This window comes from Protopterus annectens, chromosome 1.part2 (genome assembly GCF_019279795.1).
Source record: "Protopterus annectens isolate FY-2018-M chromosome 1.part2, PAN1.0, whole genome shotgun sequence".
In the NCBI taxonomy this organism is placed as follows: domain Eukaryota; kingdom Metazoa; phylum Chordata; order Ceratodontiformes; family Protopteridae; genus Protopterus; species Protopterus annectens.
In genome coordinates this window covers 969,106,775-969,124,832 of record NC_056727.1, presented here as the reverse complement: position 1 = coordinate 969,124,832, position 18,058 = coordinate 969,106,775, and the positions used below count along the sequence as shown (strand labels likewise).

General features: G+C 43.1%; 1 protein-coding gene across 1 annotated transcript in view; it reads right to left on the bottom strand.

The window, feature by feature from the left end:
* LOC122792200 (tumor necrosis factor alpha-induced protein 3-like) overlaps positions 1-18,058 on the bottom strand; it is an 887,411-nt gene that overhangs the window by 137,922 nt on the left and 731,431 nt on the right. The window contains exon 6 of the mRNA XM_044059930.1: positions 17,472-17,643. Coding sequence (XP_043915865.1) covers positions 17,472-17,643 — 172 coding nt within the window. The remainder of the gene's footprint in view (positions 1-17,471; positions 17,644-18,058) is intronic.

Genomic DNA, 18,058 nt, shown 5'->3' with positions numbered 1-18,058 from the left:
TGAGACGATGTGATCCACCAAGCAAGATGTTCTTTGCATATTTGTGTCACCAGAATCTGGTGACGCATTGGGAGTTGCTGGTATGACCACTGTGTGAACAGCATCCACTGAAGGAGGCGCATGTAGAATCGAGCCAGGGAAGAAGAGTGATGGCCGCAGCCATAAGACCTAACACCTTTAGAACCATTCTGGCCTGTACCTTCTTGCTGGCCAGAATGATCCTGACATGAGTCTGAATGTCTGAAACTCTTTGTTCTGTAAGGGTAGCTGACATCCGAACAGTGTTTAAGTTTGCGCCTATGAAGGTAATAGACTGGCAGGGCGATAAGGATGACTTTTCGTAGTTGACTGAGATGCCCAAATGAGAACAAAGGTCTATTGTGTAATCCCTGGCTTGTATAAGCTGATGCCTGGTGGTGGCTGACAGGAGCCAGTCGTCGAGATACGGAAACACCTGGAATCCTTGACGTCTCAGGTGAGCCGTGACCACTGCCATGCATTTGGTGAACACTCTGGGGGCTGTAGTGAGACCAAAGGGCAGGGCTCTGAACTGGAAATGACTGGACCCCAGCCGGCGGAGAAATCTCCTGGAGCGTCTGTGAATTTTGATGTGATAGTACGCATCCTGAAGATCTATTGAGCACATCCAGTTGTCCTTCTGTAAGAAGGGTAGAATTGACTGAAGAGTGACCATTCGGAATCTTGTCTTCCTGACAGACTTGTTGAGTCTGCTGAGATCCAATATTGGTCTCCAGTCTCCCGTCTTTTTGGGGACCAAAACGAACCTTGAGTAGATTCGGGGCTCTGAATGGTCTATAACTGGCTGAATGGCTCTTTTTTGCAGTAGTTTTGCGATCTCTAACTCTGCAATGTCCCTTAGACCGGGTGGTACATCTGGAAGGGAACTTGAGGGGAAGGGACTTTCCTCGAAAGGAATTATGTAACCCTTGGATATGATCGACTGTACCCATCTGTCTTGAGTGAGGGAATGCCAGGCTTCTGGGTACAGTGATAATCTTCCCCCGACTGCCTCCAAGGAGGGACAGCCGGGCAACACCTCAGGGATGCTGAAAAGGCTTCTCAGGAAGAGACTCCCTGTTGCCCTGATTCTTCGGACCCCCTCTGCCTCTAGAGCGGCGTCTGTTGTTGTTACCCCCACTGCCTCTAGGGGTAAACTGACCACGTGAATCCGGCGTGACTCCTTGAGATTTACGGAACCACATCTTCCCACCCTTCTGTCCTTTGGGATAAGGCCTAGAAGGGGTGGAAAACGGACTCCAACAGCAGAAAGAGTCTTGCCGTCCTGCTCACACCTGGTCAAGGTTTCCTTCACCTGAGGGCCAAACAAAGCTGACCCATCAAAGGGAGAATTTGTGAAGGACGCCTTAAAGGGATCCGCAAAATCACATAGCCGCATCCAGGCTTGGCGTCTAAGAGCCACACCTGTGCCTGCGGCTCTACTCGCTCCATCAGCAGCATAAGATATTAGCCGCATGGAGGAGTTAGCAATGGAATTGAGGGTTCCTAGCTGCGAAGCAATCTTTTCTTGGGCCCCTGCAGCTGTAGGATCCTGAACTACTTCTCCCAGCTCCTTCAAGATATCTCTCTGGAGTCTGGTGAAGTGACAAAGATAATTCAGCGAACGCATAGCAAAGGTCGCTGAGGAAAACATCCGCTTGCTGTACCTATCCATGGTCCTAGAGTCCTTGTTAGGAGGATGGACAGGCACGGAAGGATCTGCAAGTTCCTTTTTGGTGGCCGCAGCCACCACCATGGCATCAGCGGGGACACCCTTGGTAAGGAATTGTTTGTCACTAGGGGCAGTTATAAATTTAGAAGGCCTCCTAGGGACTGGCTCTACAGAGTCAGGAGCTGTCCACGCCTTTCGTGCTATAACCTGCATAAGGGGGTCGAAAGGCGGAGACACCCAGGAGGTGGAGGGCCGAGATCCAAACGCCTCTAGGTATACTGACTCATCCTCAGAGGGATTGTTGGTGGGCCAGTTTCCCCTCTGTTTCAGAAGTTCTAGGATGTCTGAGAAGGAGACATCCTCAGAGGGGGATCTAGGGGATCCCTCTGACTCATCAAAGTCAGTATGCCAAGTGACCGACTCACGGGAGTCTACATGCTTCCTCTGACAAGTCCTCTTTCTAGGCGGATCTCCCGACACATCAGGGGTATCCTCTCAAGAGGGAAATTCCCAATGGGGAAACCTGAGGTGGAGGATCTCTGGGTCCTGTAGCAAGAGAAGTGGCAGAGATGTCAACAGGTACAATAGAGGGAGGAGCTACGGGAAGAGACTGCTGACTGATACCAGAGGCCAGTACACTCTTCATCACCTCGAATGCTCCCCTCCCAGGCAGGTCCGAGAGACCCGCTCCAAGAGCTAGGAACTCCAGGGGCCACCGAAGGGAAGTCTCCGAGGCAGATGTCGGAGCCGAGCTCACCAAGGCCGAGGCTCCAAGGGGAAGAGCGGGTTCGGACAAGGGTCCGATGCCACTCACCCCCTCGGAGGAGACCATGGAAGCCCGACCACGAATCCCTCTAAGGAAGAGGAGATAAGAGTAGGGACTGAAGGAACAGAAGGGGTATCCGTCCTCCAGCCGTAGCAGTAACCATGCCCGAAGACTCCAACTCCAAGCTCTGGGGTAGAGTTGAAGGAGGAACTGTAACGGGGTGTGGACCAACAGTCGTCTGCTGAGACGGACTGTGTAGCATTTGGGCCAGTACCTGTGACTTGAGCAATCTACTGACCACTCTCTCTAGGTCATGGTCTGACAACCTGGATGACCTTGAAGATCGGCTCCGATGGCTCCGTTCCGATAGAAGAGGCGAGGCCGGGCCGAAAGTATCGGCTCCAAGGAAGGGGACCTCGACCTCTTCCTGGAATGGGTCATCGGAGCCGATATTACTGATCCTGTCGGCACCGATTTCGGAGCCGGCAGAACGCCTCGATGTATCGGCTCCGGCTGGTGCCGATACAGCCACCAAAGTAACGGTGTCGGAGCCGATCGGGGCCGACACCGATGCCTGTGCCACATGGGTGTCGGAGCGATCGGAGCCGACACGATGCCGTCTGCGGGTGTCGGAGCCGGTCGGAACGGACACCACAGTGGTCAAAGCAGATTCGGCACCGATAGCCATCGGCGCCGAAAGCTTAGTGGATCCTGAATCGGCTCCAGCCGGAGCCGATCTCGACTCTATACGAGTCGGGGCCGAGGCCACAGGCTTAGAAACAGAAGCCTGGGTCTTGGCAGATTTAGTTGATTTTTTGTGGGGCCGACTTAGCCGGAGAGCCCTCCGGCTTAAGAAGACCCCTGAGAATCAACTTATTCCTTCTCTCCTGCAGGACTCTCTGGCTGAAGGAGTGACAAATAGCACAGGAGTCCTGCAGGTGAAGAGGGCCTAAACAGTACAGGCAAGAAGTGTGACCGTCTGTCAGAGACATCTTCTGACAGCACGAGTCACACTTCTTAAAACCTGAAACCCTCTCTTTAGACATGGTGCCTAAAAAACACACACACACCAGTCCAATTAAATTAAACTAATACCAAAAGGGTATTTAGTAAAAAATACCAACACACACACCCTAACAGGGGGGGGGATGGGATAGGGAAATTAACTGACTAAAAAAATTAAAAGAGACAGGGATTTCTGTCAGAAAAAGTTAAATTTAAAGTTAAACTATCAAAACAAATAGTTTTTAACTAAAAAGGGGCTTAAATGTCACAAATGTGAATTACTTACCAGGAGCTGGTAAAGAGAAGACCTCCCAAGCGAAGCGGCAAACGAGATCTGGGTACTTCCTGCCTTGCATCATGGGATATGGGGCTGCCTCGAGCTGGTAAAAGGAGTTCTCGAGCTAAAGCAAGTGCCGAGTCGGAGCCGAGGGATCGGCTCCGAACCCATCAAGCAAGAATGAAGGCGAGATTGACAACTTAACATGGGGTACATTTTCCAATCCCCATTGTGGTGTGATCTCCAATGGGAACATCGAGCTCATATGAGCGAATGAACCCTAGCATTTGCTAAGGTGGAGTCAAACATTTTCAGATCAGTGTTAGGAAAAATGGGAACCATTCATTCGACATCCCAGTTGCACGTAACTGTTGTTCATCATTTTGACAGTAAACCATATATATATATATATATATATATATATATATATATATATATGTGTGTGTGTGTGTGTGTGTACATACACACACACACATAAGAATCCCTGACAAAAGACTGAATGTTCACAACAGCGAATTCTGAAATACAGAACCTGTATCTCTGAAAACCTGGAAAGTTGAAAGCAATGCCAGAATCAGAACAGCTTATTTTTGGCACGGTGCAAACGCAGCTGCAATTCCCATGTCAGTGGCTGTGCCACACTCTCTCCATGCTAATTATACATACAAACTCTGAGATGTCACTACAGTGGAAAAAGGACAAAATCGTAATCCCAACTGAACAGCGAACCTGCATAGTGACAGCCCATAACGTTTGATTTTCAAGTTTTTAGTGATGTGGGCTCAGTTTTTAATGTTCTTTGCTGTGAAAGTTTGAACGTCTGTCAGGGACCCATATACACACATACACACACACACACACACAAACATATATATATATATATATATATATATATATACACTTACACACACACACACACACACACACACACACACACGCGCACACACACACACACAAACACACACACACACACACACACACACACACACACACACACACACATCTATATGTCTGTACAGTGGATATAAAAAGTTTACACACCCCTGTTAAAATGCCAGGTTTTTGTGATATAAAAAAATGAGACAACAATAAATCACTTCAAAACTTTTCCCACCTGTAATGTGACCTATAACCTGTACAATTCAATTGAAAAACAAACAAATCTGTTAGGGGAAAAAATATAAAAAATAAAAAAATGTACAATATGCTGGTTGCATAAGTGTGCACACCCTTAAACTAATACTTTGTTGAAGCACATTTTTGGGATGAAGGAGAATGCTAGAGTATCCACAGAAAGGACATGTAGACACAAGGAGCACATAAAACACACAGGTAGAGACATAATTATCATTTTAGATGGAAGAAATTTCTGAGTCCTACAACTCTGTATGCAACAATGACTCAAAAAGGAATGTTGTAAAGCTTCTTTTCCTGCAGAGTCCTGTATGAGCCATGTGCTCCTCTGAAGTGTGTGTGTGTGTGTGTGTGTGTGTGTGTGTGTGTGTGTGTGTGTGTGTGTGTAGGGGGGGGTAATGCCATAAAGAAACGATGGACACGTGAACTTTCAGACATGGGACATACACCTAAAGGAGGCCTACTCAAGTGACACCAATAGGTAGGAGGTGCACTGGCTATGATGTGAGTGACATACGAGTCTTTTTGTCAGGTACTCCTGTCTAGTGGACTGCAGCTTCACCTGCTGGGCCACATTTTTTTCACATGCACAAATTGTGGAAACATTTTTGAAAACCACAATCAAGGATTTGATGAATGCAGTATGCAATTTATGGTATCTGGGAGTTTCAAATGGAGGGAAAACTCAACCCCAAAGTGACAAATGTTAAATCAGTCATAGAGGATACAGTTTGAGGTAAGGATTTCAATGAAAATGAATCAGATCCTGGTATCACAGTCGTAAAATCAGATCATAAGCCACTGACTGATGCAATCATCTGCTGGGCTAGGAATTTTTTTAAGCATTCTTTTGTTGTAACTAGACCCCAGGATTCACTCCCAGTACTGTTGGCCGTGGAAATGTTTAGTAACATGCAGGCTGAGAAACATGTAGTTGATCTCTCAATAATGGAGAAAGTGAAGGAGGTAGCTAAAAAGAGGGTAAAATCCATTATCAATGTAGAGGTTTATGAAAAGTAGTGCAATAGTCAGGTCTGGAATCTTTAGGCATGAACCATTGTTTTTATCCATTTAGTGTATATTTTTCATGCTGGGCATTATTCCATTTAAACAATCCTTCCACTATTGTTTATAACCCTGATATACACCTCAGCAAGGTAACAGGTAATGAAAAAAGGGATGCACTTCAACTGGTACTGTCGATGAGTAATACTAGTATAGTAAAATACTAGAACCAGGCTACCTATCCAAAGTATGCAATTTGAATCTAAAATCCCAACACCTGGAAATACAAACTGCAATTGCAACAATAAACACTGAATTCTGAAACTCAATTATGTATCTTTTCTGGGTGGGGGTGTGAGGGGAAGTTGAGATGTTCCCAAGGGTCGCACCATATGAGTTTCCTGACATGCTGGTATTATTGCTAAATGTATGACCTTTGTAACCAGATCCCGTGTCAGTTTACATCTCACATGTTATATGCAAATAAGTAAGGCATCTTGTATAGTAATGAGAAAAGGCAAATACACAGATCCAGCTCAGGCATCTGCTAGAGTGTGCCTCATTAAAAAAAATCATGTTTGAGAAGATCACGGTGAAGCTAAGAGAGTTTTCTATAGTGATACTTTTGGAAAGGTATAGACATAAAGCAGTTTGGGTACAGAGAAAATAAAACGCCATTATCACATGTAAATGTGTAAAAGACCAGCATCGGGGCTCATAAACAGTTTATGCAGTGGAATGTATTCATACGTGATGCTCATATTAGAAATATTCACAGAACAGAATCATTCTGAAGTAGAATGGTGTACAAACAACACCCCCTCTGCGACTACCTGTCTACATGATCATGTAACTTTGTGTAGTGTGAAAGTGTAACCAATAGCTGAGGTGAACAGCATCACCGCCACAGATATAAAAGGGATGCTGCTGTTTGCTCCCTTTTTGCCTCACTGTCTGCATTGCTGTTTAGTGCACCTGCTGCTGGTACTGATGCCACTAATGGGGTACCAAATATATGCTCTTCATTGTCCAGTATGCAGCAAGAGGATATTACACGCCTGCCCACTCCACTGCCCCTTGGGATACTTAGCCTTCGTTTCAGGCATATATGTCCACATGACAACTATGTGTGCAGCTTACACTTGTTGCTGGTTTTGTCCTTGTGGAAGCCCACTGTTCATGTGGAACAAATGCAGAATCAAACAACCATCCAAAATATTCTGTTGTTACACAGAAGTCCACAAACATGGTCAGAGATAACTCATAAAGATTTTACCCATCCTGGTCAAGCCTGTAGATCAGGGTTCATTTCTCACGCAAATGATGACATCTGCTGCTGGGAATTTGCCACTGGCAGGAAGATGTTGGTGTCATTTGTCGAGGGTATGGGTATAAATACATAAAAATAAACAAATAAAAAATAAAACAAAGCCAAACTGCCAATGGGAACAAACTGCTTCTCAACTGGCACATAAGACAATCAGTCAAATCAACCCATCCAGATTAGCACAGACAAAAGCATGTCACAGATGGATACATTTAACTGAGGAATGCCCCAGGATTCTGTGTTTATAGCCAATAACATTTTCTCTACTCATAAATTACATTAGCTTTGACCATCCTTCTCTAAATATCATTATGTACACTGATGACCTTATTTTACTTAAATCTGACAACTGCATCTCCATCGCCATCCTTCAATGATTACAAACAGACTTCAATTTCCTATGGAACTGGACTTCCAAACGCAAACCGCTAATCAACCCTAAGAAATCCTGAGTATTGATCTTTGCCTCCACATAAAGACTAGCTGAAACATCACAAATGATATTCAAGGATCACTTTGGAAATCAAACTTCAAATGTCAACCAGCAAAGGTACTTAGTACTTATTCTGGTTCCCGCTTAGTCATTTAATACTCATATGGAAACAATTTTTGTATTTGTTTATCTGTGGAGCTTTTCTCCTCGGATCTCCACTGAAAAAGGGCTATGCAGCCCAATTGGACTAGTCTGGTTAACAAATGTCAAATAAATAAACAAATAAACAATTAAGCTATAAACAGTAACACATGCTCTCCTAGCAGCATGTCAGATCTTGACAATAAATTTGTTCAAACCTAAGCTAGATTATGGGATTCCTATCAGTGCATTAAGTTACACTTTTAACTTCCATCTCCTGCAAACTAGAGAAAGTAAAACCTGTCACGTTGCACTTTTAGCTGATCCTCAAGCACATCACTGCACGCTTTGAGAAATAGAAAATACCCTTCTATACAAAATCGTTAAACTTCATCATAGTTTTCCACTGTACAATAAGCAGACTAAAGAAATTTCTTGTTCCCTTTAAAATACCACCAATGAAGCTAGCTTGCTGAAATGACCATCCCCTCCTTCTGGCTAGCTACTGAGGAGAAACTCTCTTCCAGTCCTGATCCTGCAACTTGCAAACAATTACCAAACTAAATCCTCAAAAAGGAAACAGTAAAGAGTTAAAAGATAACCTATTTAAAGAAAATGAATGCAATTGCTTCATAGCTAGTGGATAGAGCAATGCATTGCACTTGATTAATGTTATATCTACTGTGCTTGCAAAACATTATTTGCTGATGACCTCTGATGGCATGTTTGAAATATAGTCTTTTAAATAAGTGTACTCATTACAAATGTGCTTAATTAAATACAAAAATCTGTCATTTGTATCAGTTGCATAAACCTTCTAAATATTCACTGGTGATGTGGAAACATCTCAGTTATATCATTTGGGCATATTGTGCAAACACTTAAGACCTGACAGTTACAGTCACTGGTGAATGAGTTAATTATCAGACATTTATTATGAGCAAACAAATCTGTCATTTTGAAATAAGTTGTAGATAATGCTCTGTTCTCACAATGCTTACCTTTATTTGTAACTTTTAATGTACCTTGCTTAAGCTCTGGTTGTGAACTGGGTTCATGGCAAAAAAGGGGCAACTGAGCAGTCCTAAACCTGGAGAATTATATAGCCCAATGAGTCTACTGATTGCAAAAACTACAGTGGCAAAATTCCTGTAGTTTTTGTGAAAATGACCAAAGTCACAAGCCTAGCCAGTGTAATTCAGCATACAGTACATAACATAACATACAAAAGATATGAAACACTGCAAGACAGCATTTTAAGTCATGCACGAAAAGCAAAACAGAATGTGTGTGAAAGTACTTTTAAAATGCTAATTAATTTCTTCCATTGTTGACAAAACTCTGGCAAAAAACCTTGGGATATAGGGCAGCCCAAAAAAAGAAGCATCATGCACAAAATGCAAGCCTACTGAAAAAAAATATATATGGCTTGTGTCACTATGCAGATCCCCTATAACAACAAATATATGATTTCCTGCAAACTTGTCTCAAAGGGCTTGGCATGTATGCTAAAGTTACTGAGACACTGAACAGCTACTACAACAGCTTTGTAAAATAGAGACAGGGACTATTCAGGAGTTCAATGCAAAAATATAGGGTTCCTAAAGGATCTCCAGACTTCTAAGCCATGGTCTTTCTGAGATTACATACACCACTCATTTGTTCTCTGGAACAGCTCTGCAGACTGGGGCAGACACAGAGGACTAGTTTTCCAGGGGTAGTCCTGAGCGACAGAATAAATGTTAGCAAAGCTGCACTGTTACCATCAATGCCTACTTCTTGAGAAACGAAACAGTAGTCATTGTTGTGGTGGGATGTTTGGGGGTACAGTTAGGGTTGCCAAATTTCATGTCAAAATTATGGATATGTATGTGAAAGCAAAATGAGTGTAATTTTGGAACGCTCATTCCCTCCAATGCAGCCATTCCAGTGCCCCATTACTTGGCTATTTCTCCATTTCTTCCCAGTTGCCATAAATACTGTTCAAAACTCTCAGTGTTAATACTGTTTAATGCTTTACTTCAACAATTATTACAGATATTTGGATTTAATTTAAACCTTTTATTACAAATTATTTAGCACAAACACTGATAGATATTTGCTAAACTAAGCAATACAGTCTGATAATGAAAACAGACTTAGCATTCAAACTTATCTGCCTTTGAAACTCACATTCACCGAAACAGCATTGAAACTCACATTCAAAGAAAATGCATCTGCCCAGTGGGGGATTAAGTTTACCATTGGGCTGTTTTCACATCATAGGCTCCTTGCACACATTTTTAGGACCATGCAAAAGTTCTTTGATTCACCTTCATGATTGTATTAAACTGTAATATATAATAATTAAATTGTATCCCTTGCATAAAGCAGCACCACTTGTTACAGTATGTTTTAAGTTTATAGTTTTGAACATTTTTCCAGTACGCAATGAAACAAAAAAAAAGGAAGTTATGTACTCACCATAGCGTTCCATGTTTGTTGTCCATCTCACCGTTCATTCTTACAATGATGGGTTTGGAGCCAATCCTCGGCTCTGACTCGGCCGAATACTTAGCTGAAGATCTCAAACTTCGCTCGTGGCAAGAAAGTATCCCACAATGCAGTGGTGTCATTCCCCAGATCTTGTTTGCTGCTAATACTGAACAATATGTACACTATAAACATATCTACAAACATATACATATAAACAAGTGTCTAAGTCCATACCAAATGTACTGGAAAGAGAAACAAGCTGAGACAAAGAGCCCATGAGGTAGTGGAAATCTACCAGGTCCTCCTTCCCCCTTTGGCAGGGGGAAGGAGGAAGGGTTTGTAAGCATGAATGGCGAGATGGACAACAAACATGGAACGTTATGGGGAGTACATAACTTCTTTATGTTATGTTGTCCTATTGCACCTTCATTCTTAGAATGCTGGGACAGCAATCCTAGCACCTTTTTCCTGGGTGGCTCACGGGAGTACACCTTTAATCACCGTGGAACCAAAGGACGCCCTGTCCCTGGAGGCCAAATCCACTTTGTAATGAGTAATAAAAGTATGTGGAGTAGACCAAGTAGGTGCTGCACAAATATTATCTATGGGAATTCTGGCTTGAAAGAAGGTAGATGACGTAGCCAATGCTCTAGTGGAATGAGCCTTTACTTTGAAAGGTAAAGCCTCGTGATTTGATTTATAGATAAATGTAATACAATTTGAAAGCTAGTTAGAAAGAGTAGTTTTTGAGACTGAGGATTCATTTTTAGCACTGGAAAAGGATACAAATAATTGGTCATATTTTCTGAAGTCTTTGGTTCTATGCAAATAGAATCTGAGCTGTTTGTGCACGTCCAGTTGTTGTAATTTGTACTCTGCCTTGTTGCTATGTTGAGGAAAGAATACTGGAGGTTCTATGGATTGGTTTATGTTGTTTGGAGAAGCAACTTTAGGTAAAAAGTAAGGGTTAGTACGTAAGGATACCCTATCCTTAAGAAAAATCAAATATGGTGGTTTAACAGAAAGAGCTTGCAGTTCTGACACCCTTCTAGCAGAAGTTATAGCCATTAGAAAAAAAGGTCTTCCATGAAAGGAACTTGAGGTCTGAAGATGAAGAAGGCTCAAAGGGAGATAAAGTGAGAAGAAACAAAACAAAATTTAGATCCCAAGCAGAAAGGGGTTCCTTGAAGGGAGGTCTTAATAAAGAAGCACCTTTTAAGAACGCTCTACACAACCTGTGTGACATTAAGTTTGAAGAAGTATCACCAATATGAAAATTTAAAATTGCAGCAAGTTGAACTTTGATGGTTGCTGCAACTGAGCCTTGTTGAAACAGTTCTGCCAAAAATTCCAAAACAGAATGAATAGGTGCAGAGAAAGGCTCAATGTTCTTATCTTGAGCCCACAGGGAAAACCTCTTCTGTTTACTAGAATAAAGCTTTCTACTGGAAACATTATGGGAGGACATTAAGATATGTCTAACAGTGGGAGTGAAATTGTGAAGCTTGACTAAATTGGGAAGTGGAGCAGCCAAGCTGTCAGTTTTAGGGTGTGTGGAGAGACTGATGAAGCTCCCCTGACATATGAGTCAGCAGATCTGGCACTGGGTCCAGAATCCAAGGCTTCTCCTGAAGGTGGGGCCAAAGAAGGGGAACCAAACTTGGAGAGGCCAGTAAGGGGCAATGAGAATTATTCTGCTTCCCAAGTTTTGTGCTTTCTGACTTACTCTGGGTATGAGAGAAAATGGTGGAAAGGCATATAGAAGTCTCGAGGGCCAATCGTGAGCAAGAGCGTCTCTCAGTGTCTCCCCCAGACGGGGAACTAGGGTAAAGTAGTTGCTACACTTGGCATTAATGGGAGTGGCAAAGAGATCACAGCAAGGCTGTCCCCATGTCTGGAAAATCATTTCCACTACACTGTGATTGAGAGACCACTTATGAGGCATTAGGATTGCTCTGCTCAGCTTGTCCGCTATCACGTTGGACTTCCCCAGAATGTGCGTTGCGATCAGAAAGCGCTGGGAAGAAACTGCCCATTGCCATACTCTTAGGGTTTCTTGACAAAGGGGTAAGATCTGGTTCCTCCCTGCTTGTTTATGTACCAAACCACAGGCATATTGTCTGACTGGATCGCAATAGTTCCTAGAGGGAGAGAGTGCTGAAGTGCTTGCAATGCAAGAAGCACTGCTCTCATCTCTAGAACATTTATATACAAGTGAGCCTTGTGATCTTGCCATGTACCTTGGACTGTTCTTCCCAGATAATGTCCTCCCACCCTATCTGGGAAGCATCCGTGGTCACTGTAGCTATTGGTTGAAGTGGAATAAAGGGTCTGCCTATTGTCACATGAGTGGCGTGTATCCACCATCTCAAGTCGTTCTTGCAAGATTCCGTTATTCTGATGAGATGAGACAATGGGAGCTCTTGAAGTGACCATTGGGAGAAGAAAAGCCAATGAAGCATCCTCATGTGCATTCTGGCAACAGGAACTAGTGTAATCATGGAGGCGATTGTTCCTAATAAGAGTAGAATTACCTTTGCTTTCACTTTGTCCTTGAGAAGAAGGTAAAGTATTTGCTGTCTGAGTGCTAGGACTCTTTCCGTTGGAAGACGTTGTACCATAGATGAAGTGTCTAGATCTGTGCCTATGAATGTAATATGTTGACAAGGCAACAAGGCAGATTTTTAAAAATTTACTGTAATGCCCAACTGATTGCAGATATCCAACGTTAGATCCCTGGCTTGTAGGAGTAGATGCTTGGTGGTGGCAGATAGGAGCCAGTCGTCTAGACAGGGAAACACACGGAATCCTAGATACCTTGTACCTGTTGTTGAGGGACCTGAGTGCATGAGTCATGTGGTGGATCCTGGCACCTGACAGGCAGCTGACTGTTACTTTATCCTTATTCAACCTAGTGAGTGGGACATCAGTGTGCTTCACTATCGAGTCACCTATGACTAGTGTGTTGGGCATGCTGCTTTGCCTTAGCAGCTTTGGTTGAGTGGCACACTGTTTAGGGGAGTTATGTGTCTCGTGATTAGTGTTGTGTTGGTTGAGTGCGTTTTTGCCTTGGAGGTCTCTGCTGCTTGGGTAGATTTTTACTGAGAGCCTCCTTGAAGGTGGGTGTGTGGTTTGTGTTTTTATGTGAAGGCAGTGCTGGTGTGTGTTCTGGAGGGCTATGTGCTCCATGTGGTGTGGTGCAAGTGTTGACCAGCTATTTAGCTGGAGAGTGTGTGGCTTCCAGTTTGGATATATAAGTGCATCTCTCGCAAGTCTGAGTGTTGGAGGGTAAGAGGAGAGGGTTGTCGGTGTACATGAGGCAGTTGTTACATTACCTTAGGATGCCCAAGTTCACCAGGTTAATAGGAGAAAGCACAGGGAATTGACCTTTAGACATGCCTGGAGGGGTTGGCATTGATAATAAGTACTTAATCTGTTTCCTTGTAGAACGTTTAGTGCTGGCAGCACTTTTGCATGCTACAATAATTGCTACAAGAAGTCTGGTAAAGTGCTAGACTAATAAGCTAGTAAAAGTGCAGGAGAGGAGAGAACTAGCAGATCTAAGGGAAAAATTGAAGAGCAGACACTGGCACCGCACAGAAGCTTGCAAACAGTCCTGGATACAGCAAGCCTATATCTGGACTAGGCTAGTTACAGGAAAGGCGGGAAACAAGCGCAAATGCAGGCTTTTAAACTGGAAAGTTGAGAGAGATGGAAAAGCTGTCCAAACGGCCAATAAACTACAATTTCTGGACCAGGAACCATTCCTCTTGTGGTAGATAGGCTACCTAGTGCTTATCACTCCTACTGATAAGCTAGAAGGCTTCATACCAACACAGAAAGGCTTGGGGGGAGGCTCAGAAGCTTACAAACAGCCTTGGACACAGCAAATCTGTATCTGGACTACACTAGTTACAGGAAGGGGGGGGGGAAACAAGCAGAAACACATGCTTTTAAGCCAGAAAGTTAAAAGAGATGGAAGAATCTGCTCAAAAGACCAATAAGCCACAATATAGGGGCCAGAAACCACTCCTCTTGTGGTAGATAGACTACCTTGTGCTTACCACTCACACTGATAAGCTAGAAGGCTTCCCTCCAACACAGAAAGGCTTGGGGGGCTCAGAAGCTTACAAACAGTCCTGGATACAGAAAATCTGTATCTTGACTAGACTAGTTACAGGAAAGGGGGGAAACAAGTACAAATGTGGGCTTTTAAATCAGAAAGTTGAGAGAGATGGAAAAATTGCACAAACAGCTAATAAATACAATTTCTGGGCCAGAAACCACTACTTATGTGGTAGATAGGCTTCCTAGTGCTTACCACTCCCACTGACAGGCTAGAAGGCTTCCCTCCAACATAGAAAGGCTTGGGGAGCTCAGCATCTTACAAAAAGTCCTGGATACAGCAAATCTGTATCTGGACTAGACTAGTTACAGTAAAGGGGGGAAAAAGCTTAGAATTTTTATTTTATTTATTTATTTATTTATTTATTTTAGTAAAGTGGAAATTTTAGTAAAGTGGAAAAAGAGAAAGCTGGAACAGAAGATAATTCAAGGTTAACAATCTAAGTGGGTTGGCCTACTCAAATGTTCTCTCTCTATTAGGTAGAATGAACTAATGACACTAGACTGGGAGGAATGTCCCAGATCAAATATACAGTATGGGCGGGCAACTGCAAAGCCACCAAGTATAAGAACAAGACAGCAATAGGGAGAGCTGGTGGGAAACTATTACAGCTACTAGTTGTAGCCACTAAATGAAAGTTTTAAACAGATAAACGAACAAAAAGACTCTAGAGAATGCTTTTAAATGCATAACAAATCAGTTACATGATACCTGACTAGAACATAGAAACATAAAAAAATGCACAGAAAGGCACAGATAGAGCACTCACAAACAGAAAATGCAACTCTCAGTATGAAAAAGCAGTTTACAGTTGCGTAATTTAGTGAACATGCAATTTGAGTAATAAAACAGTATCTAGCAATGAGAAATACAGTTAAACAGTATAAAACAGTACATAAATGCAGAAAAGCTTTCTAACAGTGCAAAATGTAGTAGACTGATTGTATAGCATAATAATAAGTGTTAAAGAAGTGCAATTCAATGAAATAAGTGTAAAAAATTATTTATTCTACTCTTGGAATCTTAAGGAATTTCTGCTTAGCCCCAAAAATGAATCACCGTCAACAGCCTGGTAAATACAAGCCATACAAGAGAACCAGAATCTGGAGAACGTCCATGCAGTATAACGAGGCTCCAGGACAAGTGCAAAAGTTAAGATACCATTATTAAATGTAATACAGAGCTACACTCAGATAGCAGCAACAGGAACTTCAAAGTGGCTGATATCTATACCAGAGGATTGTATCCCCCCAAACATCTCCAACGCCCAGGTGAGAACTGCTCTCTCCAAGGCAAAAAACACAGCATCCATGGGACCGGATGGTGTCCCCGGCTGTGTGCTCCACGAACTCAATGAGGAATTAAACCCACAGTTAGGACAGCTGTTTAATCTTAGCATCAACTCAGGATACGTACCCAAGGAGTGGCGCACGGCGACTGTGGTCCCAATTCACAAGGGCGGTGCCTCCACCGACCCTGGAAATTACCGTCCCATTAGCTTGACAAGCCTTATCTGCAAAGCCATGGAGAGGATCATAATGGAACTCATAAATAAAGACATAGGGAACTTGCAGACCTTGGATCCAACCCAGTTTGGCTTTGTCAAAGGCAGATCATTCCTTTTAAACTTGGTTGACTTTTTCGAAACAGTCACCAAGGCCATTGATGAGGGAAAGGCAGTCCATACAGCCTACCTCGACCTGGCAAAGGCCTTCGACACAATACCCCACTCAAGTATCATCGAAAAACTCATTAGCTTGAATGTAAACCCATACATCACAAGATGGGTTGCAAACTGGCTAAGTGACAGAACCCACAGGGTCAGAGTTGCTGGAGCCATGTCAGACTCAAAGCCTGTCACAAGTGGTGTACCACAGGGCTCAGTCCTGGGTCCACTCTTGTTCGGCATCTACTTTTCTGAAGTACAACGAAACACAGGAGGGTTATGGCTGACAAAGTTTGCAGATGACTGCAAACTGGGCGCCATAGTCGAAAACACTTCTGACACAGATATCCTTCAGAAGGGCCTCACAGAAACGGATAACTGGTGCCAGAGCCATGGCCTAAAATTAAACGCCAAGAAATGCATAGTCATACCCTTCAGGAAAAACAAGGTTACCCCTAGCTATCATATAGGTGGCAATCCACTGTGCACAGAAGAAGTCATCAGGGACCTGGGGACCCAGGTTGACACTAGCCTTTCGTTTGACACTCATGTTGCTAAAGTAGTCAGGAAAACCTTCTACATTGCCCACCTGATCATGAAGGGATTCACATCTAGATCAAGGGAGGGTGGCTTAATGGCTAAGGTGTTTGCCTTATAAACACAAGGTGCAGGGTTTGAGTCTCACAAGAGATAATTGGCTAGGCTTAAAATGGCTCACAAGGGCAGTTAGCTTAGTACTAAACTATGAACTATGAACTATGAACTATGTACTCATCACTCATTAGACCTATGATTGAGTACAATGCCCCATTCGGAATGTATCTGACCCGACACCTGCAGCAGCTGGAAAGGCCCCAAAAGTTCCTCACCAAGAGGATAAAGGGTCTCAAAAATATGTCTTATGCTGCCCAACTGAAAGAACTCCAGCTCTATTCAGTCTCATACCGCTTGCTCAGAGGTGACCTGTGCCTGACATATAAGGTCATGTCAAACCCAGATTTGATGAATATGCTTCACCTCAAAAAATCTAGATCCCTCAGAACCACAAGGGCAGGAGACTTAAACCTTGACCCGGTTATTAATAGGACGTGCTGGAGGGACAGATTCATCACCTAGAGACTCCCTATGCTGTGGAACAAAATCCCGGTACATGTGAGGCAGAGCACCTCACTGGCCTTGTTCAAGAGGAATCTTGACCAATGGATGGGAGATCGCAGATATACCCCAGGGATTACTTCAGTGTCACTGCTTGACAGAGGCACAGCAAAATAATAGGCATAGTTTTATTCAAACTAAAGGGGTGGCGAAAGCCACATATCTATGGGCTAGGCTTATAAATGCCCTAGGGCAGATAGCCTAGTATCAACCTATGAACCTATGAACCTATGAAGGAAATGAAACAATATGAAATGGCATTTCAACTCACCTCACTGCCTTAATGGAACCTAACGCAGTCTTGTTTGGTAGGCTAACATCCAAAAGGTCTAAGTAAACCGACAGCAGTTTTTTTTTAGCAGTTTCTTCTATCTCCAGGAGAAACCTCACCGGCATTTCACCTCTGTGTCCCTTTAGTGTGGTAAGAGGAACAGCTTCATTTTCTGAAAAAACAAATACATACAAAATCACAGTTATGTAACACATCAGAGTAGTAATTTTCTATCAATTTTGGTATATTACTCTTTCTCAGATACATATTCTACACTCTGCATCCTCCACAGAGGCATTGCCATCCAAGACATCTGTTTCACTCACATTTATTTTTCTGCCAGTCTTCTTTTTTTTTCTTGTCACTCATTATTACTTAAGATAGTGATTCTCTTCCAAGAGAAGACTTATCTGCTTAGTTATGGTGATACTTGTAAAAGCTGACTCTCAGACATTCTCTCTCTGTTAATTTCCACCTCCACAATGAAGGACAGACCCCCCCCCCACTTTGAATACGGATTTTACTTATCACTCTGAGTGCATATCTAACTATAGTCCCTGCTATCTACTAAGGATAGCTCTCTCCAT